The following is a 26044-nucleotide window of genomic DNA, read 5'->3' on the forward strand; positions in this document are numbered from 1 at the left end:
TATCATGGTCTACTGGCCTATTGTATACATTATTGTATTGAAACAAGGAACTAAAAATGACATCTTTACATTTTTCAGTCTTCACAGAATTCAGTGTGTGTCTCTGTGCATTTATTTACTCTGTGAATTTTATTTATTTATTTATTTATTATATATAATTTTTTTATTATTTATTTTATATAATTTATTTGTTTTTACTTGTCTCGTACTCTGAAATGGGAAGTACAGTTTAAAGATATACAAAATAATAAAATGTATAACTGTCAGGGAAATCTGATAATTTTATGTGTACTGTACAGACCTGTTTAAGGGGTTAGATTGTATAGTTATAGACAATACTTTCATGGTTTTGTCTCATGGTTTATTAATCTGATTTTTAGAAGCATTTTACAGGATGTTTCAAGTCACGAAAAAAAATAAAATAAAATTCAATAACCAAGCAGTTTTATACTTGAGGTCATGTCCTCCCTAATCATTATTGTGTTGAGAAATGGACAGGTAGTTGTTCGCTTTGCCCCCTGCTCATAATTAGACCTTGCTCACACAAACCTGCCTGCGGCTTTAGTGGAAACGGTGGCGAATAGCAGCCTGGTCTGCCGTGACCACCCCATTAAAGTTCCTACAATTTAAAACTGCTTCACTGCTGCACAAGAGCGGCCATTACTGAAAAAGTTCACACTGGAGTCAAAGCTATTTTCTTTCCTTTTCCGGTGTCTGAAAAGCAGATACTACCACAAAATGCATTGAGCTTGAAAATTACAAACCAAACCCATCAAATACTTTACCACACCAGCAGGAAACTAGTCTGAAGGCATGATATATGATATGACAACATCTGATTTACTGCCAACAAGATTTACACAATGAGGCAAATTTACCAAACATCAATTTTTGAATGTATCATTTCTTCCAAACATTCCCTGGTCTATTAAAAAAAAAGAATCTCAAAAGCCAGTTTAACAAGGACCTAACTGCACAGGTTTAGCTCTGTGACAAGCATATTTAAATAGAATTTTGTATTGCTTCAAAAAAGGCAATATGAGGCTAAATTACAGAAACAAAAAAATCTGCAAAATGACTTTGATTTTTGGCAGTTGTGAAGCGCATTCATATTATTTTAATCAAACATTAAATTATGTTTCAGAAGGAGTATGGTTTAGTTTATTATGTAGTATATAGGACTGAATTTATTATTGTCATCTTTTGGCCATTTTGGTCAATCTGGTGCAGCACTGGTTCAGCTCCGCATAATAACATCTACATTTGGTAACACTAAAACATGCCACTTGCAACCAAGTAGTAGAGAATGCAGACCCAAAGTCTTTCCAAAACAACTTTTTGCAAAATAATGCACCATTTTAAACCATGGTGACTTTGATGTTTTGATAGACACCTGCAAATTACAAATATTACAATACCATATATGCATAAGTAATTGCCTATAATCACTTTGTTCCTGTAAACAAATCAAGGCTTTTTGGTTGATTTTTGAAAGTCTAAGTCGCATCTCAAAACCTAAGTGATTATATCACCCATCACAGCAGCTCAGGAAAAGTGTGGTTTTGTCGATCCAAGTGACAATTTCATGTAACAGAAGGACAGTGGCTTCAATCAAAATACACAGATTGCCCTCAGAGAGGTTTAATGCAACATCTCAACTGCATAACAACCCCTCAACTGCTCTGTTAGGATACAGCATGAAAGGAGAAGGATGATAGTGAATCTGTTTGTATTGAATCAATCAGTAATGTATATGTAGATTATACAGGCCCCTTTGTTTATGTATGCATGCTAATATGTAGTCACCAGGCAAATGTAACATAGTGACACAAACAGCTTGTGACAGACATATTATATATGTTAGATATAGGGAGTAATCAAGTTCCATATGGAAGGCTCTGGCAAAACCTTTATCTAGTATTTGAATTTGTCTGTTACACATCTTCAAACATATAACATTTCTAAAGGCTCGGAATTGTGGCATATTACAGTAAAAAGTACTAAGCAGGTGAGTAATATGCATCTGTATTGATTAAATACATATTTGATATTTTGATCACCCTTAATAATTGCTGGTTTTGTTGGTACCATGTTAAATGATGAATTGTATTTTATCAGGATTACATCATTTTTATTCACATATCTTTTCACAACAGACCAGTGCATGAAGCAGTGCTGCTTAGACCAACAATCATTTGAAAATGGGTTGTTTCCGGTCTGAAGCTTAAGTACACATAATTGTATAAGCCTCAACACTGAGTTATTTTGTCTGTATGTTTTGTGTTATCATTAAATATACATCAATGAAAATGTAGCCAAACTTACACAACATAAAATGTATTGGTCATGTATGACAGTCCATTTTTAGCCATGGTAAAAATGTCAACATCATAAGTGCAACATTCTGAGTAAATGTCATTGCAAAGGCAGTCACGCAAAGGAAAGGTGTGGGATCTGTTGATTGGGGTCATGAATAAATCAAAGCATATGGCTAAATACTCATCTGACAAACACAAAAGTACTTTAATCAACACCTTCATGAATTTTTGCCAGTAATACAAAACATAATTCTTACATAATAAAAACAGAGAAACCTAGCAAGATTTAGAAGCTATTGCTTGGTCACAGACACCTTACTGAATATTAATAAGCAGCAAATTAGAAGTATATTGAGACAAAAGTCATAGTTAATAGTGAGAATTACACCATCATTTAAATAAATTAATACCAGAAAAAGTAAGGCATGTACAGTAGTAGGATTGCTATAATGGGCAAGTGTGCAGCGTCTAACCTGTCAATCTCTGACTCAGAGCTTTTTTTTAAAGTGATCACAATCCAGAGCAGCATACCCCCCCACTCCCAAATCCTGTGCCTAACATATCAGTCTGACAGCCCTGCTGTGAATTAAATCAAACTGCAGTCTGCATAATACCAACAACAATCCCTTCTGCCCTGAGGACACAAGCCAACAAATGTAGACAAAACCACAACAAACAAATCATCCAGCAATCAAGTGTAAAGATATGGTTCGTCTATCCCTGACCTCTTCACAACAATAATATCTGGTTATGTTGACAGAACTGTGACAGTGTTTTTTTTTTAGAATTTCTGTACACCTAAATCCAGACAGGAACTGAATGCAGCGGTTTGCTATTCTTTGACACATTCCTTTTTTCTTGAGAGTTTGTTTATTGCTGCCACTAGTTTCTGTAAACATTTAAAGACAATACCACAGTAAACCCTGAAGTGGCCCTGCTGAAAAAAACTAGGCTAGCTGGCTGGTCTTAACTGGTCTCCCAACCTGGCTAGGCTGGTCAGGCTGGTTTTAGCTGGTTGTTCCAGCTGGTCTCCCAGCCTGACCAGCTAAGACCAGCCTGGCCAGCCAAGTAAGTGGCCAAAACCCTTCTAAAACCAGCCTGCTGACCAGCTAAGACCAGCCTTGATGACCAGCTAAAACCAGCCAACCAGCCTAGGCTGGATTTAGCTGTTGTTTTTCAGCAGGTGGACTAGCCATCTATTCTCAATATTGTGCAAAGTAAATGATACTATAGTCTAGTTGCTAAAAGAAAAATATGCTAACTTTTCAAGATCATATCACAACAAAAACAAACCAGTATAAAACTGTCAAAGCAAACTAGTGCAGTAAAATCACATTTATATACTGTAGTTCTCTGTACTATTTAAAAGCATTTTTAATAAACAGTTTAATAATCATGAAAAAGAGGTGTTAAAATCGTAAAAGTCAGCAACAGCTCTACTGTACTAATATGTCATTATTCAAATATGTTGATCAATTATGTCATTACTCACCTCAAATTTCTTCAGTGTTGATTCAATTCAGTGCAATAAAAGTGTTGATGTTGCAAAGTTAGTTTTATTATCCAGTTTAATTTAGTTCAAATTTTGCTATCATCCAAAATTGTCAGTGCATTTATATCAGATGTGGGAATGTATAGAATTTTCGAGCCAATAACGATAACCTATAATTAGTGGCTTGTTTTGGCTTGATAATTTTACTTTTGCCTTTTAAACCTTTTCAATTGTGGCTAGCTAATCATCTTATTAATTAACCACAACCATTTATTAAAATGAGGAAACCCCATACTTGACCAACCCATTACTTGAATAAACTCCTTACTTGACACTGAAACAAAATTAAAAAATGACACTATGTCCAAATTCCTGTGCCTTCAGAGTATGTCATTTGTTGAAATCCATTCCCAATCAAGTACGTTCTGTGGTAATGAATGTGTAAAAAATGGTAACATTTTTTTTGTGTGTGTTCTTGTCACATATATTATATTACATGCACTTATTACAGTAATAACAGTAAATTATCCATACTTATAAGCAACTATCATATTCGAATCCTACTGTAACTCTAAGCCTATAGTAAATACATGTTGCTAATTAATATTACGCTGCAAGTAATTATATAATTACAATTGTGATATAGATACCTTGTGACCAAAATATTAATTTCTTGGGCACACTTTATCCAACTTGCTGGCATGGCTCCTTGATTCATATTTTCTTTACATTCTGATGTGCAAGCTAAAATAATTTACTATGGTGTTGTTCAAGAAGTATTATTTAACCATATGGAACTTGGTTCTGGGTACCAACTTACTTGAAGAGCTTACTTTTTTTCTGTCTTTTTCAACCTTTTTTAACTCCTTTAGACTACCGGAATCTGACATTCTTATGCCCTCATGAGATTAAAATAAATAAATAAATAAATAAATAAAAGGTCCATTGGGTTCAATTCAAGAGTTGTCTCCATAATAATAATAGTAATATATTATTATTATTCCTATAATGCTACAATTATGGACTATAAATTCGCTGGTGTTGAAAATAACTTATATGTCTAGCAAGATTACAACAGTATGATGTGCAATATATATATATATATATATATATTTATTTTTTTTTTTACTTTTGTCACAAATTCACCAATAATACTAGACCTACTGTTAAACATCATCTCACTGGATGAATGTATTGCACTGTGAAGTCATCTGTTCTGAGGAAATGTACCAGCTCCGGTCTCCTGACTAAACTGACCAAGATTCATGGTCTCTCCCGATATGATTCATCTACCTCAGCACCATTAATCAACAGTCCTGCGCTCAGAGCTGCTCAACACCTTCCCATCAGGCTCATAAGCTATGTCCTGTTTTCATCATAGATCAAATATCACGTAACAGTGATGGTCTTTAGTTATGAGCCATCCACTAGAAAGAGAGTCTGTTGTTGGAGCCAGTCTGTTGAGCATAATGGATATAGACCCAGCACATCAAAATGATTGTAATGAAATACAAATACATTTAAAAAAATTAAAACATTATCGCAACTCACAGAAGCTTCGAAAGTGATGCGTTTCCTCAGAAAACCAGGGAGGGCCCTCAAAGCAAAACACACAAACGCTCACAGCTTAGCTTCCATATCTCCCCTTTAAATGAAAAAATGTCCTAAGGGAGTTTATGCACTTTAATTTAAGTTCCCATAAGAATTATACCAACCGCTGCATGGCTAAACTTAGCTCTATTACTCGGAGTGTTCCTTCTGCTGAAATGATAATGGATAATTGAAACCTTAAGCTCATGAAATAATCATCATTATGAGCCAAAGATGTCTGTTCGCCTTTCCATCACTTAAACCTCGCTTGCAATGAGTTGCTGTAGAACATACAGGCATGCAGTAATACGGTAAGCATTGATGAAATTTCTTTGATTCAGTGAATCAAATCTTTTTTTTTATTATTACCATAAATTTAACAGTATATTTTACAGTGTAGAATTCAATGCCCCTATTGCCCAGCCATGATAGTTTTAATTTTTGCAGATAAAAGTTTAGAAAATGGCACAAGAACTTGCTGCATTAGTTTTTAAAATCATGCACTTCATATAGTTTTAAAATGTAGGAGTGTACTTTTTCCACACAATAAATGGGCATTTAAAGAGTTCTCATTCATTAGTTCTCTTGATAGCATTAGCATTGCAAGCAATTTGGGGATCACTACTAAGGATTGGCTTCAGTCTACGCTGGTAAAGCATGATAATAGGTGTTCCATTGTGTAATTTTTTGCTTTTCGCATCACCAAACAACACTGCACTACTAACGCATCTACAGAAGTGAGAACACATGAGCGTGAATATTTTCTCCAACGTTTAGTGAAACATTACAGGTCATTGCTATATCCCATTTTACCTATAAAATATTACTGATAAGAAGCTAATAGAGTATCTGTACAGGCAAACCCACACACACAAACTTTTCACGGGGCGTAACTTTTCTATATTGTTTTTTATATTTCTATATTGTTCAGTCTGACAAAAATGAGTTTTGATGTTGCACAGTTTGCATGGACTGGGGACATAGTAATAATAATTGGGGACATAGGCCTATTGTACAACCCAACAAGCCACAATCATAAAGAACAACAGAAAGCACAGGCACCTTTAGACTCCATGACTAAAACAACCAATAATAAACCAGAGCATCAATGTCCATTACAGTGGGAGAAACTAAAATAACCCCAACAGCATTGGTGTGATGCAGAATGGTGCGCTCACTGAGCCAAACACGACATTTCCTTTATTTGTTGTGTCATCTTCTTAAGCTGAGGAAAGGAAATCTGTCTCAAACTAACACAGAACCTCACACACATCTCTTTCTACATCTCTTGTGAGGCTCAGCTAATTTTAAAAGACTCATTAGCCAGCATTGTCTTCACAGAGTGTAGCCATTAGACAATGAACCATGTAATAAATCACTCAGATTTCTGCCCTCGCAGACCGAGCAAGGGGCAGCTGAGGGCAGCACTAAGTCCTACCGAGCTGCAGTGGGGAGGGCCCGACATCTGAAATGAGGAAACACTGCAAGCCAAACGCCCGGAGCCCAATAGCAGGACAGATGGTGCGGTGGCAACCTGGCATGTTCGTAAGACCCTTCCGTGTCCCCTTGCACCCAGCCAGTACACATATCAGGCTTTTGTCACCACACGATTTCAACAGCGCAGAGCTGAAGTATGGGGAGTACATAAAGCTACTGAATGGAAGCAAAACAGATGCCTGTGACAGCGAAGGTGTGGTTATGAGTGCCCCTATTACTGAGAAACCAATCACAAAGCATGATCAGGACGGGGAGTGAGGCTGGTGCCAAGACCCTGGTGAGAGGATGCAGCATCTGTGTAATTAGCTGGGAAAGATCAGAGACAAAGCCATTCAGAACATCCACCTAGAGCAAGCGCCTTGGGACAGAGATGAGATTTGTTTCACTGCAAAGAACTGTACAAAGGATTCTAAAGAATGGTGACGTCAATGGGATGAACAGGTTTACTGGAAACAAAAGAAAGGCAGACAAGCTGCTTTGTGGAATTGCTTGAGATGTTTTCTGTATTTATTACCTGAGGGCCATGTGACCTGATTGTCGACTGATGTTGATGGTAAAAATGAAGCTTTTGATACACTTTCCTGCAAATAAATCAGGTATAAAAACGGGCTGGCAAGCTCCAAAAATAAAGAAAAACAACATTAAAGAAGTTCATATGACTCATTCCAAGTTTTCTGAACTTTCTGAAGAAGAAAACGCTTCTACTTTACTTTTACTTTTATTTTATTTGTTGTGGCTCTTCTATCTTTTTTGCACTTCCACATACTTAAGCTTGCCATTTTATGATTATTCAAAACACGCAAGAGTATATAGTTTGACATCAACGGTGCCACACCTGTCATGCATATCTGAATATATGAAAATGTGAACGAAAGAATGAGCTCTGCAACTGAATCGAAGATTATTAGTAAATAAAAGCTTTAGCTGTTAATCTGTTGTAACAAAAAGCTATTTTAGAATTTCAGATGACTAAAAATAATGTCAGATGAACTACTTTTATGCAAGGGCATAGGTTTGCTTTTGACATTGGTGGGGATATAAACCCAAGACCCCAGGCACCAAACCACCCAATCATTTCTACATTTATGATAGACCTTTGACCATAGCTTCACGTAACCTAAAGTCTTTATTTCTAGCTTATGGTAGCCAACATATTCATAATTCACAGAGTTTTTGTTTGTTTTTTTTATTGTTAGTATGTTTAATTGACAATAATAACACAATTTTGATTTTGTGAACCAACAACATCAGCGCTGGGTGCCTTAATCACGCATCATTTTATTTTAATATTAATCGATTTAGACCCAGGATGATTCAAAGAAAACTCTGCTGTTGCTACAAAGAACACAACTTTCATGTGCATCTGACTGACAGATAAACTGCACATTCTTATTTCAGTATTGTTTTTTTTTTTGTATTTTGTGGATATTTCAGCTAACAGTTTAATTTCTACATTCAGTTGAACAACATTAATTCAAAGTTAAAGACTCAGTATGCTTTTCCAAATCCTGCTGCACCACAGAGTGCTATAGTTTACCATAAAAGCACATATGTGTCCCAAATTATCGTTCATGTTCATAAGGACTTTATCTGAGGCTGGAAGATTGTGTATCTTTCCGCACAACCTTTTTCTGTCCGTATGCTTTATATAGGGAGCTAATAATACCCATAGATCGCACTTTCTCTTTCTGTTTTTTTTAAAACTCATCGATGCAACTTTGTTAATTATTTATATTTTTTAAGATTTATTTTTGCCATTTTCAGCCTTTATTGTGACAGGACAGATCAGTATGGACAGGAAGCGAAGTGAGAGAGAGATTGGGATCGGGAAAGGTCCTCGAGTCGGGATTCGAACACGGGATGCCCATAGTGCAACTACGCTGTATGTCGACAAATTGCCCACAAGGCTATCGCGCCGATATAACTTTGTTAATTCCTGAAGTGAACTTCTATGTGAACTGTTTTGGACTGCTGTCTTGAATTGGGTGCAATACCTGTGAGTTGCTCTAAAAGAGGCTTTGCGTTTCTCGTCCGGCGGGCAACTACATTCCACTCTACTTCTTAGGTAATATCAATGGTCAGATGCGTCCGAAATGACAAAAACATATAGATATATTTCATTGATTGATCAAAATTATTGCTAGGGACAGTTTGGCGGTGCTGGATATTGGTAGGGACCCTTGCATCCCCCCTAATTCTACGCCCCTGTTTTTATGGTCCTCCACAACTAAATATCTCCTTTTGCATTCCATACACAACATGGAACAACCAGAATGTTTTTGGGTGAAGTAAATTTTTTATAACTCTGACGAGTCGGCTGCCTCCCCCTACTTATCATCTCCCTTAATTGCTGCCCTTCACCAGGCTCCCGACGGGAGTGGGTGTGTGAAAGAGGAGGGGTCTGGCGGCGTGTGATAAGGCACACCTGATGTCAATGAACCCTAATCACCACCGTGGTAGAAATGCGGAGCGCGCCTCTCCTCGCAGTCTCCTCGCGGGGTAGAGACCGGTCTGTAGACACACGCTGTGCATGCACGACTCCGCCCCTTACCTGGACCCTTCCCTTTCGAACACTGCCCCTCCACCGGAGAAACCCCCAGCACAACGAGGACACCAGATCCCCTGTTTATTTTTGGACACTTTTGTTTATATTATGTTTAATAAAACGTCACGCCCACTGTGTCTGTCGTTTACTCGTCCCGCCACATAACCTTACACCAAATTAATAGAATACACATACTAACTACTGCAATACATGCATGCAAACTGCATACAATAATTTTTACATCAACAAACAAAAAGCCTTACAGGGCCAAGTACTCAATCATCTTATCCAATACCATTTAAAATTCTACGGATCAAGGCATGACACAAAATGGCTCATATTTGATCAAATCCGTGTAAATTGCTTGGACAATTTCACCACTGCGTCCTGCCGTCTTTGACCCTTATATTTATCCCAGTCAAAAGCTCTCCAGCCGCTATTGCATACATGTGAAACAATTTCAAAAGGCGGACCCTGGAGGCATCAGTCCTGTCTGGTAATTGGGTCCCTTGTCACCCACTGAATGTAATAACAACATTCTTGGGCTCAGCCTTAATCTAAATGACATCGGTGTCCTAGTTTGCTTCCTGAGTATTATATTCCTTGGAAAGGTTACGACAGAGTCGCAGTCTATTAGAGGCATTTCATCCAGGAGTGAGAAGAGTTGATACGGTTAGGAAACACAGACAGAACATAACTAACAGATGGAAAAAAAACAAAACAAAAAAACAGCTATGTGAAATTAAACCACTATCAATTATCACAGAAGGAAATAATGCACTAATGATGTTACAGGTACTAATGATGCACTAACGATGTTACAATTTAAATTATTGGTTTTGTTTTTAATAATTTGTGTTTTTCCTTTTTGTCTACGTAAATGACAGATTATTGGACGCACATTTCACAAATTGATTTAATTCACAAACTCGTTTCAAATCAGTATTCATTTTTGATTCCAATTCATTTGGATTCATTTGGATATACATCTATATCAAGTACAATGCACGTCAATTTTTCTTAAGGAAAACATCCTCAACTAATGCTGTAAACTATACAAGTAACCTGTCAGTTAATTAAATTAAAGGTTAAAATTAAAAACAGAGTCCAATTCAATAGCTATTTAATTTCAGTTATTGTTACATTGTCACAATACGGTGTTGATGAACGCGCAAACACAAAGAAGGTTAAAATGTCTTGAATAAATCCACACACACGTATATTCCACACAAGGGAGGCTGGTAACTAAAACAGAACAGACAGGAACTCAGGCTATGTCTACATTAATCTGCATACATTTGAAAATGGCATTTCCATTTTAAAATGCTCTCCATCTACACTAGCGTTTACAAGCATTTTCCAAAAGTTTCTCAACGTCAGAAAACGCTTATTTTACTGTGCATACCTCAAAAAAGCTCACTGAGATGATACAGACGGAACAGACATGATGTTTTCATGCAATTTCTTCTGGCAGCATCATTTTATTTAGGAAAATATCCCACCATTCACTGATGCATCCAGGTCGCACTTACTCCTGACTGCATGTCCGATCTAAAACGCAACTACCCTCATGTTTTACTGCAATCGCGAGTAAATTTTCTGTCATCTTTGCAAGACTGTGATATGATATACAAAGTAACACATCTGTAGCAATAGTGTGAAAGTAAATAGCACATAACAGGCACAATACGGGTATAAATATAGATATCTATTGGTACAATACGTGTCACATGGCTAAACACGCACCATCGCTTTCAAAAGACTTGAAACAGGGGTGCGCAGAACGATCGGTACCACGAGAACGATTCGAAAGCATAAGGAGTCATCTGCTCCCTATAGCTCTTACTGTACTCTGACACACCGATCAGTCTGTGCTGCTTTAAGTCGAACAGACCTCTTATATTGTGTTGAGGGAGGGGGCGTGCTCCGTGACTCATCGAGTCATGATTTTTACCCCACCCAAAAAATCCTGAACATAAAAATAGTGAAAAACTGTTTAACCGACTAACTTCACAATTAAGTACTACGTACTTCATAGTCTTTGTGGCATGTTTGTAGCAGCAATGCATTAAGTGTTTAGAAACAATTCTCAGACTTTACACGGACTTTGTAATCTCTCTAAATATGTAATCTCTCTTCATTTATCTTGAGGAACTCAGAAATGCCTCAGGCAGTTTCTTGGAAATCCCAGGTTTTCAATCTGAACGCTGCCATTGAACAGAGCTGAACTTTCATTCTAGGTATTCTGCCATGATAATATTTATCTGCAGTTCAACTATGACTTCTGAGGAAAAAAATAAAACAGCTTCAAAGCTTCAAACCGAGCTTCAAGCTACAGTAGGTAACAATGCCTGTTCTGAGACCCGATAAAATACTATCACAGCTGGACCTAGCTGCAGACACAATGTGCTCTGATAAAGTCGATAAAATTACACAACAATAAAGCCATTTGTCATGGGCATGTTCTAAAAAAAGACAACTGCAGAATTCCAGAAACCATTTGTGTTAAAATACAAAGGTAAGATAGTCCTAGTAAAGCATGCCAGATTGCAGAATACCACTGCATCCTCCACAGCCTTGGACTATGCAAACTGCGTTTCTAATACACATGATTACAAATGAACAGCGCTAGCAATTTGTTGTTAATAACTATGCTATGTTAAATCAGCCAGACATTAGATAACTTTTTTTACCTTCTAAACATGCTTTTGTCCAAAGGGTCCCAAAACGTACAAAGACACCTGTCCTAACTTCATATTATTCAGATTGGTCTATTTACCTAAAACTGGCAATGACTTTAAGAAGATAATGCTTGTGATGCCAAATACTGAAAAAAAGAAACTTATGTGCATGTATCAAGAATGTGCCCTGTGAAAGCACCTCCTTAAACTATAATGGAATGGTGCATGATTTACACTGGAATGAACATTCAGTCCAAAAAAAACCCCTCTAATTTAATTTAGCTCACCTTTCCACAAAACCTTTTAAATCCTTGACAGCCCGTCAATACTTTCAAATGATAATAAAAAAAAATATTCTGCAATATATTCTTAAGGAAGTGTAATTATGCAGGTTTTTTTTTTTAGAGCAGGCTTAGAGCAGGTAGGCTGAAGTCTCAGCAGAACATGACAACAAAACCCAAAACTTTTTGATCCCTGTATATAAATTTTGCTATTAGAGGAAAACAAGAAATACATTAAATAGCTCAGCGGCATATAAAAATGCTCTCTTCATTGACAAACGATTTGTTTTCTGCCCCAGGTCCATGCACCTGAAGTACATCAATTTGAGAGAGAAAAAAAGGCCTTCAACAAATAAGAAGATGCCTATTGATTTTAATCCAACCGCAACTAGTTAAACTTAAGGGGACATTCACATAAAACCACTGTAGCAAAAGTTACTTTATATGTGTGAGTCAATTATATTTTCAGCATCCTTGTGAGAGGTTTAGAATTGGTAGACTTGCATAAATAAAGTATATTGTCATTGGACTACAGCCACAATCAATAGAATCAATGCGAAGTGTGTGACGTGATCTTCATGCAATAACTTGACAACTTCTTCAACTATCTCACTATCTTTAGAAACTTACAACAGATGAACATTTTCAAGAACTTTTGGAAACTGGTAAAAGCAGTTTATAACAGGTCATTTGTAAAGGCAGATGGCCTTGAGTAAGCAGCAGGGATGTATGCCATTCAAAATTGAAATGGAAACGCTTTCAATTCAGTAGCAGTTCCTGACCATAAATTTAGGTGGGGCAGATTCTGAATTGTAGTGCAGGCTATATGAGTAACCTATGATTAACTGCTAGTAGCTAGTAGCGCTCTAATGTTGATTGGCTCTACGTACATAGAATGTTATCTTAAGACGGTCGAGAAGTGCGGTGCAGCACTGTGTCGAGGCTAGGACAATTCACAGGTATTGCACACTGGATGCGTCAGTTCAGTTCGAGACAGCAGTCTAAAACAGTTATTCCAATCACCAATAAACAAACACAAAACATTATTATCATTATGGTTTTTTTTGGGGTTTTTTTTTTGGTTTTATGTTACAATTGTTTCTCTTTCTGGAACATAGACATTTTGTATATTACAGTATTTTTTTTGTTCACAGGCTATTTAGCCCACTAACTGACAATCTCTCAAACGAGTTCTGTAACGGACTTTAAGTAATATGGAGTTCTTTAGTGGCAGTGGCACCCTCTGCCCCTCTTAACATACCCAACATGTCTGCTAAAATCACTGGCTAAATGTCAACATATCATTATAAAGTTATCTGAAAAGAATGTAGTGTAGATTTTGTGGTGCAGTATGGAAAAAAAAATACAATTTTATTTGTATTGTAAAATATCATGAAATTACTACACATTGTAACTTAAAATCCATGATGATAAACATTTTATCTTAAAACTTGTCTTGAACTAATGACATTTCTTTGTTGTTTAATCATTTTGAACGTTTTGAATCAAGTCAAGTAAACTCCATTTCCTGTCATTCCAGTTCATATTCAACATGCCCAAATCGTTGCAAATTTACAGCCAGCAAAATGAAGGTAGTTCTTCAATTCTAAATTCTCCCCAACCCTCGAATGCAGGAACCTGCGTTGATGGATGCCTGTATGTTTGTCAGTAAACACCAGAGCAAAAAACCTACTCATTGCTTCAAGGTCACCAGGCTGTAGAGCACAGATGGATGTTCAGCGCTCCTTTCGTTTTCGTAATGTGACTGATTCAATCATTTTCCTTCTTCTCAAGCTTCTGCAGACTCTCAGCGGCAGAGCTGCTCTTATCTCTACACGCAGCCACAAATGTCTCATTCACTGAGTCTGCTGGTTTAGAGGTGAGCGTCTGTAAACGTTATCTCTGTTCTAAATGTAGGTAATGCTGAGGTCAGGCTTCCGGTATGAAGAAAATAATCTTCAAACAGGAATATCAGCAGTGCTCTGAACTCTCCCACTCTTCTGTGAGAGCTGCAATGTGAAAGCCTTCTAGAGCTTCACCTTGAAAAATTCCACAAAACTAAAAAATTGGACATCATTCACTCACCCTCATGTCATTACAAACCTACATGCTCACATCTGATAAACACCGGAAAAATTATTATAAAAGACGTACATACAGCTTGCATGCTATATTACAAATCTTTAGAATAAATAGAATATAATAATATCTTTATTAATGCAGTCAATCATTAATAAAGAAAAAAAAAACTAATTGCACATTTTTCTGCAATTAATTGTGATTAAACGTTAAAGTTTTAAAATATGCTTTTATAATGCAATAATTTCACATTCAATCTTCAAATTAATGTACAAACAACATAAAGACAGTACATTTTAATATTTGTTTAATGGCTTTTTTTTTATGACTAAAGGCCAGTATCACTGATACCAATACTGATGTCTCTATAAAATGTCTGTTTTTCCCCCTTGTATTTAACCATTGACTACAGTCAATCAGCATTACAGTATAACTGAGAGCTTCAACCTGGCTATTGCGGTAAGAGCTGCTGCTGCTGAACATGACACAGATCTGACACGAATTGTATTTTCTCACAGCTCTCTTTACCTTTTCTGACCCACTTCAGGTCTTAAAGTCTCTACTAATGAGCTGACAAATTGAATCGGGTGTGTTTGATGATGGAGACAGTGCTGGGGTGCTTCAGGACAGTTTTGAAAACCATTTCAGAGACATGTTCTTAAATGCGACGCATATATAACAATATTACATGCATGCACAGCTTTAAGGCAGCTTTAATCACCTTTTTGGTAACTTCATGACTTAACTGAAGACATTACTACGACACTGCATGCATATAGTTTCATTTGCACTTTGATACGAAATGATACAGGCATGCAATGTTCTACTTTTGTGTGTCACTGTACAAAATTTTTCACTGACATGTCTCTGAGTAAGTACTGAAAGAATGTTCATTCCTAAACGTTTTACCTATCATAGTGCTAGCAAAAGAATAGACAGCAGTGGCATTACAGGGAAGAACATTCCTCTCCTTCAGTGATCAGCGATGAGTCTGCACTTTGTTGCATATTCCACCTCAAACATTTCGTTTTAATAGAGACATCTACGTTCTCGCCAGCTTGTGCGTGGGTGTAATAGCATCTGTTTGATGGGGTAATGCTGCTCTCCCTAGAGCCCCAACAAGAAGCCTTGCTCGCCGCAAAGTGCTACGCTATCTGTCATTTAGCATCAAAGCACAAGAGCTTCTTCTTGCACCATGAAAGCAGTGCCTCTCAGATATAATATTGCATTTCCTTGTGGCTAGATGAAGCCCTGTTTTCCATGGCGATGTGGTGAGGAGGATCTCTTTCTGAAACATAGCCACAAAAAAGCAGAATCTCTTGACTGAAGCTAGCTGGCATGACTTCCTCTCCATCTGTGACTGACACTGAACCAGAACCGGATCCCAGGGAACAGGGGCACATGAACACCTGTTTTCCTTCACCCGTATACCATTGTCATGTTTTATCTAGAAGCCTGATGCATTATTCATGTGCTGGAGGAAGAGGTGGGACTCCTCAGGTACATATGCTGAGGGTTATAAATGTCCAGCCATAAAAATGTGTTGCCCTTATTTCATTTGAGACACAGAAGAGAGAGAGGGCCTTGGGTAGCTCTTTCAGGTGTTTCTCACCCATAGTTCAATCATGAATAATGAGGTGTTGGACATCTCCATCACACCTTAGCGCAATAGCAGATGCTGAGTCTAAACTTAAATGAGTCTAGGGAGCATAGCTCAAACCATCACAGCATCTACAAGATGAAATACATCACATTATTATAGCTTGCTGCCAGGGCAAGATTACAGACTGGTCCTGGGGCCCTAGACTTCCAGGGACCTCAAATGGCGAGGCACTCCCCACTCCCCTTTGCTGCATGTGTCTGCACTAGACCCCAATTTGTAATGAAGAGATTTAATCTAAGAGTACCAACCACATCTGGAGGAGCACTTCCATTGTTCTTTTATGATCTCTCATCATTTACTTACAATCATGCCATCCCAGATGTACATGCCTTTTTTTCTTCTGTGGAACACAGAGATCATTAGAAACATACTCCACCTGAGAGTTCATATGTGATGCGATCTAGGAAAACCGAACACATGGTGAAATTTGACCTTTTTTAGGTTTTGATATAATATGAAAGCTGCGTTCAGCCCTTCCCAAAACTGTTTTTATTGTGTCCATAGCTTGAACGTAACAGAAGTTATGGCTTATGACTATGATTTTCAGGAATGGGATTTTGAGAAAAACGGGTTTAAAGTGAGACGGCTTTCACGGGTTTAACGAGAGCTGTCTGTCAGCAGCGCTATACTGCTATTCATCTCTGGATGTGAAATAGTCCATTATAACATCGTTTAGGGCACTGACATAACCAAGATTGAGCAGATTGAGACGAGTAAGTTCGTTTAATGATCGTTAAGTGAGCAGCTACTTCAGAGTGCGCTGTACTCTTGCGCTCCGCCATCTCACAATATTAAAACATAAATAAACAAAAAAAACTGTGTGTCATATTTTACACAGGACTGGCAGAGAATGAGCATTGATACACCTTTATTAAATATGTTACGTGGTTTATTTTATGGTAGGGTAACTGTTTTTGTGGTGTTAAGAAAAAGCACCCCCGTAGCGTGTTCTTAATGTAAGAGAAAGACACAGTCATTTCTGCTTGCTGCAATAAATCACTATTTTTCTGCATTAAACAAGGGAATTTTGCCAAGATATTTTTAGAGATGATAGACAAGATGTTATAAAATAATAATTCAACAAAAACCTAATTTTGACAAAAAAAATATATATATTTTTAGAATTTCCTGAAAACGTCAGACATGTGACATCCAACGGATTTTCCCAGATCGCATCACATATAAGTGGATTTGTCCCTCAAAGTTGACACTTCAAAAACCATGCAAAACAAACAATAATCCAAATGACCCCAGTTGATGAATCACTGTTTTCTGAAGCAAAATAAGAAGTGTGTGCGAGAAATTTACTGATGTTATCCACCTTATTTTTCTCGTAAGAGCGGGCACGGCCATTTGTAAATTTTATGTGCGAGGCTTCTGGTCTCATTTCTTCCAGCTATTTTAGCTGTACAAGTGAGTTTGTTTTGCTGCATGAAATTGCACACTGGTGTGTTTTACCATTTTATTTTTAATACATTATCTTAATTATGAAAACAGTGGTTTGTAGTACAGTCTTACCGTTTACTGCACTTTGTTAATCTTCTCGCTATTTTCCTACAGCGACTAATGAACCAGAAGTCTAGCACATGCACAGAAAATGACTTACCTCCGTATTGAAAAATAACTTTCCTACCAGCCAATTTTCATTCTTCTGGGAAACATAAACAGGATTTTTTTTTTTTTTTAATCCATCCAGAAGTGACATAGGTGTGTTATGAAACTTGCAAGGAAGTGATGCAGAAGCACAGAGGACATCACTTCTCATGTGAGCTTCACAATGCACTTGTGTCACCACTGTCATCATTGAACGTATGAACTTGCATTTGACAGCTGGCCGGAAGTGATGATTCATAATGTCAAAAGTTCAAAATATTAGTATTTTTCTTACACACACTTATTGTTTCTCTATAGATCTGTGTTCATCTGAAGAAAGAGTGTTATATACATCTGGGACCACATGAGGGTGAGTAAATGATGAGAGAATATTTCTTTCTGGGCGGTGTATTCCTGTAACATCCACTGTTGTTAACATTACACTTAACCAGCTCTCCTCTATGATGAGGGCACAAGGACTATGAAAAAGATTATTTTTGTTTTTAAATTAAACTAATTCAACTTGGTTTGTAGAGTAGGCATTGGGTTTTATTTAGAATTGGCTCCATAGAGATAAATCAAGTAAACATACGCTTAAGGATATTACTGAAGGAATCACTAAATGAATTTTTCCGTCTTCTTAAGTTGCGAGTTTATTATTGTGAGATTTGATTTTGTGTAATAACCAGCACCAAAGCAAACAGCATTTTTTCAAAGGAAATCGATCGAGCACATTCGGACTGTCAGCAGGATTACAGCCTCACAATGAGATTCATTGCAAATTGGTCCAAACGATTACAAATGCCAACTTTAACTGATTCACTCTCTCTGTATTTCTATGATTTGTTGCGTATGTGAGAGTGTGCGTGTGCAGAATGCCTCTCAAACTGCTTATAAACAATAAAGTGCGACCTCTGCGTGAGGAGGCGGGCAAATAACGGATAGAATGTGCTAATTCAATTACACAGGTTGAATAATTGCCTGGGTTAGTGCTCTGGATTGAGCCTATAGCTCAAACGTCCTTGAGATAAATTAAAAGCCAGGATAATGATAAAGCTGGAAAGGGGAGGAGTTCACTGTAGAACAAAATAATGAATCTAGCATTTCTCTTGGAATGAAATACCCTGTTAGAAAATTTAGCTTATTAGCACACACGCCTTGGCTAAGCAGGCAACTTTTTTTTAATTTTTTTATTTGCAGAATGCTGTGGAGGGTGTCACAGAAGTATTGTGGTCTTCATAAATAGGTGTTGAGTTGGCTAAAGATGGTGCCCTAGAGGCTGAGGTGTCCGTTGGAGCTTAGCTGAGCGTTCTGTTGTGCTGCTCGGCTAGCGTGATGAATACGCTGCCGTATTCACCTTCTATTCTCTCCGACTACAGTATAACACAATAGAAGGATTTATGAACACGGACAAAAAAACCAGCAGGAAGCTTCTGGCTCAAACAAAATGCTTTAAAACCTGCAGCTGAAATCTAGGTTATGGACTGAGTCCACCATTTTTAACCACACACACAATGTTCTCATTTTTGGTGTCTCTCACTCTCTCTGCCTGTCTGTCTACCTGATTAATTTAGGCTGTCTATCTGTTGGACTGAGTCAGATTTGAGTTATTAAAGGCTGCTCCATGTTCTCTTTCTCCCACAGGCACTTAGGGGCAACTACATCCGCTAATTAGAATCACTCTCACGCAGGGTTGCGCTTTCTCTGGCCACAAACACCGCTGGCCCCTGTTCCGCTCTGGAGTGTGCAGTTTTTGGCATCATATGGTGTGCCATTGTGTTTCTGGATGTCAAACAGAGAAAAGACATCATGCCCACTAACAATTTGGACCATTTATGTCAGAAGAGAGAGGACGAGCATTTGACGCATGATACGTGAGTGTGTTTGTGCATGTGTCTGTGTACATGTGTTTGGCAAAAGATGAAGACAGTGATGAAAATATGAGCAGAACTGATTGCATGCTCTGGGGATTGTGTTCCAGTTTGATCCTGTGCTGCATGCTAGTGTCGGCTTGACAGGAACACTGCTGCCACCTAAAGGCTATGTTTGAAATAGCATACCCGCATACTACTTTACCCTATTCTGAAATACATAACATGTAAAATGGGCACAGTAAACGTATTTTCTGCATGCATAAAATACTGATGACATGAAAAGTACATTTGCAACATTGTGCAGTATCCCAAAATGCACACTGCACAGACTCAAGACAATGCACTCAACTTGGCCTTCTATGTCCTGTGCAAAAAATTAGGCATAAATAATTATAGGCAAGATCTCTGTTTACTCGTTGCTTGTCCTAATTCATATTTTTGCCTTGTTTTTCAGTGAGAAAAAAAAAGATAAAATCTTGCCAAAAAAATAAAACAACATTTTGTGAAAATGAAAACAAATATTTTTTTTAAAGTGCAGAATTTCAACAAAAAATAATTCTCCATTGTTCTGGAATAAAGGAGCTTGATTATGCTTCATTAAGAATTGCTAATTAAGGAAGAATTAGTAATGCTTAATTGTGGATACAATAGATTTACACATAAATAGACACACCTTGTCACCTAGCAAGATTTTTTTTTTTATTTAATTATTTATTAATGTGTTATTGAAATAACAAACTTTTCACTTGAATGATTGATTGATCATTGCCTATTATAAGCCTACAAGGCTGTGGCACTCACTGTAACTGCCGCGACCCTACACAGAATCGTCTCGCAAGCTCAAGAGCCCATTTGAGGGGTGAAATTGAATTTGCCTCTATGATTAGAAATGTCAGAGTGATGAAACAACGTACAACTGCCGGAGGTTAAACATGGAAGACATCATTAAAGAAACAGACGCCAGCTTAGTCTTCATTAATGGAGACAGAAAAAGAGAGGGAGAAATAAAAAAAGAGAGAGTTAGAGGAGAAGGATTTCTATGTATGCTTTGCCATTTTTGAGAGGCTGCTGGGCTAATTTGACATTTGAACATTTACTGCACCTCATTACAACTGCTCACAGCTTATTAACCTTTCTGCTGACTGGATTGATAGACCACACATTCCTCACTGTCATTCTACTATCATCCACTCACCCAAAACCACTTTTACAAAAGGAGGACATTTTCCTGAATCAGCCTCCTTTGTTGTTCCTGAGGGCAATATTTTTATTAGCCAATCGCAGCCCATCCTGTAACCCCAGCCCCAAAATTAGAAGACAATGATTGGTTGCCTGTTCCAAGTGTTGTTCCAGGAACTTTAGCCAATAAAAAACAGTTATGTATCGTATTTGTTTGAATTACATTAAATGGTTCCTTACACATATAGCAACAATAAATAGCACTGAACCTTCAAAATGACTAATAGCACACAAAAGCCAAAACCTTAAAATACCAAAACAGAAGATATTCCAGATTTCATGTTTTACTGTTAAATACAGCAAGATACAGTAACCGGAAGAACCACTTCATCTAGTCCCTTTTTTCTATCGACCTATTATATAATTAACAGATATTATATTGTAGCCACTAAAAGCTAGATTATTAAAAATGCATCATTGTGTTTTTGAAAGAGAAACATTTAAAATGAGTATGATTTGACATTAATCAGATATAGAAAACATAACCATACTGTAAAATAACAACTTGTATCTGCACAAAAAAAGTGAAATTGAATGTGCTAGTCAGAATGTGTCCTGTAACAACAGGCTAGAAATCAACTTGATAACACAATCAGCAAAATAAAGTGTAATTGGGTCACTCACGGTCATTGCACTGGGTGCCAGAGTAAGAGGTCATGGAGCAGTCACAGGTGAAGTTCTCCCACTGCTGGATGCACACACCCATGTTGGCGCATGAATCCTCCTGGCATGTAGTGCTGGGCCCTGATGTGGAGGAGACAGGAACAGCATGAGTTGATAGTAATGACAGATTTCAGCAGGCGTCTCTGTCACAGGCAGCACAGCAAGACTAGCATGCATGCAAGGTCATTCACGGGTCAGCATCAACACAAGGTAAACAGATTCATGATGGCGCATTCATCCTGAATACTGCACAACACTGTAGTAGTAGAATGATCAGACCAGCAAGCAAGTAAATAAATAAATAAATAAATAAACATTTTCTTATTCAGTACGTTGGTCTTGTTTCTCCAGTATTTTTCAACTAAATAATTTTCAGTTCAGTCAATCATTGTTTGTGGATACCATTAAAAATCATTACATACCATAGATCAATCCAAAATATTTTTTTAATGGCAAATTAAATATTAGTGAACAGGTTGTCAATGTATATAAGGATGAATTTTTTTTTTTTTTTTTTTTTTTTGCTATCCTTGAAGGCTCCCTGGCTCTAGAAAAGAGGCTCTGACCAAGACCCGAAATGGATGGGTCGGATAAGGGAGACATCCAAAATGTGTACTGTTAGTGTGTCTCCAGAAACAGGATTGAGAAACACTGCCCCCTAATAAAAAACCTAATTTATATTACATTGAGAGGGTCACCTCATCTGGGCTGCCATGTTGAGGTCATATAACAAACTGAACACTAATCACTTAATCACTCATTATTAGGGGATTGCATGGTCTGTACAACTTATTTGGAAGGGTCTGCAGAAAGATGTGTATCTACTACAGGGAGGTATCTAATACAGTATGTTATAATGACTGATAATACAGCACTAGAGTTTGTTATTATTGTTGTTTTGCTGAGCAGTCTGGCAGTTATCAGTTACAGAAAGTGACAGCAGCAATGTTCACCCAGTCCACAGGTCTCATATTCTAATCTATCTCTTTCTCATGGCTGGTATCCATTCTAGTAAAATCACTATACAAAATGACTAAACAAATGTGTCCCCACTCCTGACAGACAGCCACTTACAGATGCAATTTTTTTTTTTACAATAAAAGTTCTATTGAGGCAGATTAGAACATGGATCAATCAAAATCTCATACAGACAGATCTTAAATCCTCATGTCACACATATTTCAAAATAGTACAAGATCTTGTTGAATTATATGTGTATAACCTAATTAATATTCATCAGCTAAGCTAAGCCATTTTGTGACACTCCAGCTGTCCCTAGTGATGCCCATGGTGGGGTATATACTAACATTTAAGAAAAAGAATAACTCAAATATATTAACTGGAAGCAAACATATTGTTGTAAGAATATGTATTTATTTTACTGGAAAACAAGAGAAAAATATTGATTAAGAAAATGTGTGTTGTTGTTTTTTTCAGCAGTGAAGAATATCTCTTTCAAGATACAAAAACAGGCACGCTGAACACTGTGAGAAGAAAAAAAAAAGTTACACCATTTATGCACATTTCATTCTTCAAAATGCGTGTATACATTCCACACTTCATAACAGACAATTATTGAATCTTTCAGAGGGAATGCAAACAATTGCTTACATTCTATCCGAGGTTAAAATCATACTGACATGTCAATTCCAGCAGCTCAGATTACAAACAAAAGAAACCAAACTGACAGACATGCATTCAAAACAAGAGCAAAGACCTGAGCGGATGTATGAAAATCTCCACTGGCTGAAAGTGCTTTTATTGAGTCAGGAAAAGCAATGGAAAAATTCTTTCTTTTCTCTTGCTGGTTTCCGCCTCTAATGATTCCCCAACTGAACCACTCTTGGATGCTCTCAACACAATATAAATGAGTAATTGCCAAAACATCCATTAAAATGCTTCAGTAGGGGAGACAATTGTGGCCAATTGCTGTAGAACAGCGGGACACTAGACATTGTCTCGATTTTGATGTGCCTTCAGTGGAAAGCTATGAGCTGGAATGTTCTTTAAGGAGGATATTTATAGGGATTGGATTCATTCTTAGTTTCCCTCAGCTACTGCACATGTCAGCTCTGGACTAAATAAGAAGTAATATACAAAATATATGTACAAAATAGTATAACATTCTATAAATGATGGATAGACAGACAGACAAATAGACAGACAGACAGACAGACAGATAGATAGATAGATAGATAGTGTATATCTACTATATCTAAGAGTTTAGCTGTTTTGGTAGTTGTTTTGCTGGAGGGACATCAATGTAAAAGCTCATTGCAACTTTCAGCCAGGCATGTATGTGTGTGCATGTGTGTGTGTGCGTATGAGGTGTAAAGGTTGAACCCTCTACCTTGCAGGTCAGCTTTGGTGAAACCAACTTTGTTAGCAGGAAATTTCGGAAAGAATTAAATAATAAAACAACGTTTGGTTAGTGGAGGGAAGGTTAGTCAAGAGAGTGGAAAATGTGTGTGTGAAGGATAATGAGATCATCTGGGTAATAATTTTAGTAAGGAAAGGATGAGATGAAATATTTTACACTAATAGCGTATTTTTAAATTTTATTGCACTGTTAAACAAATATACCTCGTTTAAATCTTCAATAAAAAAAAAAAGAATATGGGTCTCAATCATATGTGATTGGTAACAGTTAAAAATGGAATGCTATCAACAGGCCCTTGGTCAAGGCGCCATCTAGTGGTTATAAGAACTCTGATATCAACAAAACAACAGAAAATACACAGAATTCCAGAGATGCACAAAAATCTGACTAAAATATAAGTAAAGGATAAAGATTATAGAGGAAAACAAAAAGTGCAGAGGTTAAATCAGGTTGGAATTTTATGGTTAAAACACACAGCAGCTTGTAAGAGATTGATAGACATTCAGGTTAAGGTGTACTGTGTAGTGTATACCTTCACAGCCACGTTCAATCTGCCCACTGCGGAACAGAGCATCATTGATGAGGTCAGGCAGACGACCGTTGAGATCCATGGATGCTAAGCAGCCCTGGAATCCCTCACGAGACACCACCAGCTTCGGCAGGTTCTGGTACATATTGGGCCCCAAACCAGCCACAAACAGATCACCTGCATAGAGTGAAAAGAGAATATAACTTCAATTTGCTTATTACACTGGCAAACTGTTTTTTTTTCTCTCTCTCATTTTAAGTACAAATCTAATCATATATACAACATTTCATAATGACTTAAATGTACTAATCTGTGTTTTTTTTGTTGTTTTTTTAAGATTTAAAATGCCAAACGTACAATCAAAAATGTCACTAAAAGGTTGAGCGAATCTGTGTGGCTGACCTTTCAGGTCCAGATTTTTCGCTCCGTTGACCACCTGGCTGACAGACTTGGCGTCCACCTTTAGTGTGTGCGTGTTGCTGACGTCTCGAGTGATCACCACATTGTGCCACTGGTTATCATTAAGAGGACTGTCACTGTTTCCCTTCAGAAGACTCGGTCCATTTCCCAGGTCAAACACATAGTGAATATACCTGAAAAACACACAAACACACATGCACACTGAGCTCAAACATGTCCATGTCCCAAATCCATTCAAGTGTACTTCACTGAAGAACTCTCAGCCAAAGTACACACTGAAGCAAACTCAGCTGATCAGCTGAGAGGCTCTCTATTAGATGACAATGAGAGTGGGCATTTTAAAGAGGAACAGGGTTTGTGTCCTGTCCTGCCAGAGGCCAAGTGGACCAGTCTGTTTGGATCGACAAGGCTAACCATGCTTGCTCCACCTAGTGTTTGGTTTTAATGTTTGTATGATAGTTTAATTTACTCTTAGTTTATACTAGGCATACAATGCTAAAATCATCTAATATTTGCCAAGGGTAAATGATCTGTTATGGAATAATTGTGTCAGCTTTACAGAGTGTCTTACACTGAAGAAAACACAAAGAGTAAAATATCTAGCAGGAAATAATGGAGGGTGGGATGCCATCTGGTTTTGACAAAAAAAAAAAAAAAAATGGGGTATGATCAGTATTATTTGATTTTACTGTGTCAACATTATTTTTCCTCTGCCTGCACAGACCTGGTTGTTTAAAGGGGTCCTATAAAGCTCTTTAACAAAATCTTGATTTTGTTTTGGGGGCGTACAAGAACATGCTTTCATGCTTGGTGGTTCGAAAAATGCATTATTTTTCACATAATTTACAATATTACAATATCTTTCTTCCAGCCTGACACAAATGGCTCGATTAGTTCCGGGTTTAATGAAGGCCCGCCTTTCCGAAAAACGAAATGTGTTGTGATTCGTTAACTGTCCCAGTGCATTGCGGTTGGCAAACAACTAGACGGTGTTTCAGTACTGTCACGCCCCTTACCAAAGTAGCAAGTTCCGTGTACAACTCTTAGCGGAAGCTAGATTAAAGTGATACGTTTTAACTACGGATATTTTTCTTACAAAAACACATCGATTTGCTACAGATGCTCATTTATTTAATCATTTACATATTTAGTTTCACTGCCTGAAACCAGCTTCAGCATAAGGCTAAAAGTAGCCTAACA

General features: G+C 37.4%; 1 protein-coding gene across 10 annotated transcripts in view; it reads right to left on the minus strand.

Annotated features, from left to right (window-relative positions):
- nrxn3b (neurexin 3b) overlaps positions 1-26044 on the minus strand; it is a 317541-nt gene that overhangs the window by 158027 nt on the left and 133470 nt on the right. For 6 of the 10 annotated variants that reach the window (XM_051138792.1, XM_051138793.1, XM_051138795.1 and 3 more), the window contains 4 exons: positions 24827-25017; positions 24428-24601; positions 23866-23892; positions 21477-21596 (listed from right to left, as the gene is read on the minus strand). In XM_051138792.1, coding sequence (XP_050994749.1) covers positions 21477-21596; positions 23866-23892; positions 24428-24601; positions 24827-25017 — 512 coding nt within the window. The remainder of the gene's footprint in view (positions 1-21476; positions 21597-23865; positions 23893-24427; positions 24602-24826; positions 25018-26044) is intronic. The other 4 variants (XM_051138803.1, XM_051138796.1, XM_051138802.1 and 1 more) reach the window with 1 other exon arrangement.

Source organism: Labeo rohita, chromosome 20, assembly GCF_022985175.1.
Source record: "Labeo rohita strain BAU-BD-2019 chromosome 20, IGBB_LRoh.1.0, whole genome shotgun sequence".
Lineage (NCBI taxonomy): Eukaryota > Metazoa > Chordata > Actinopteri > Cypriniformes > Cyprinidae > Labeo > Labeo rohita.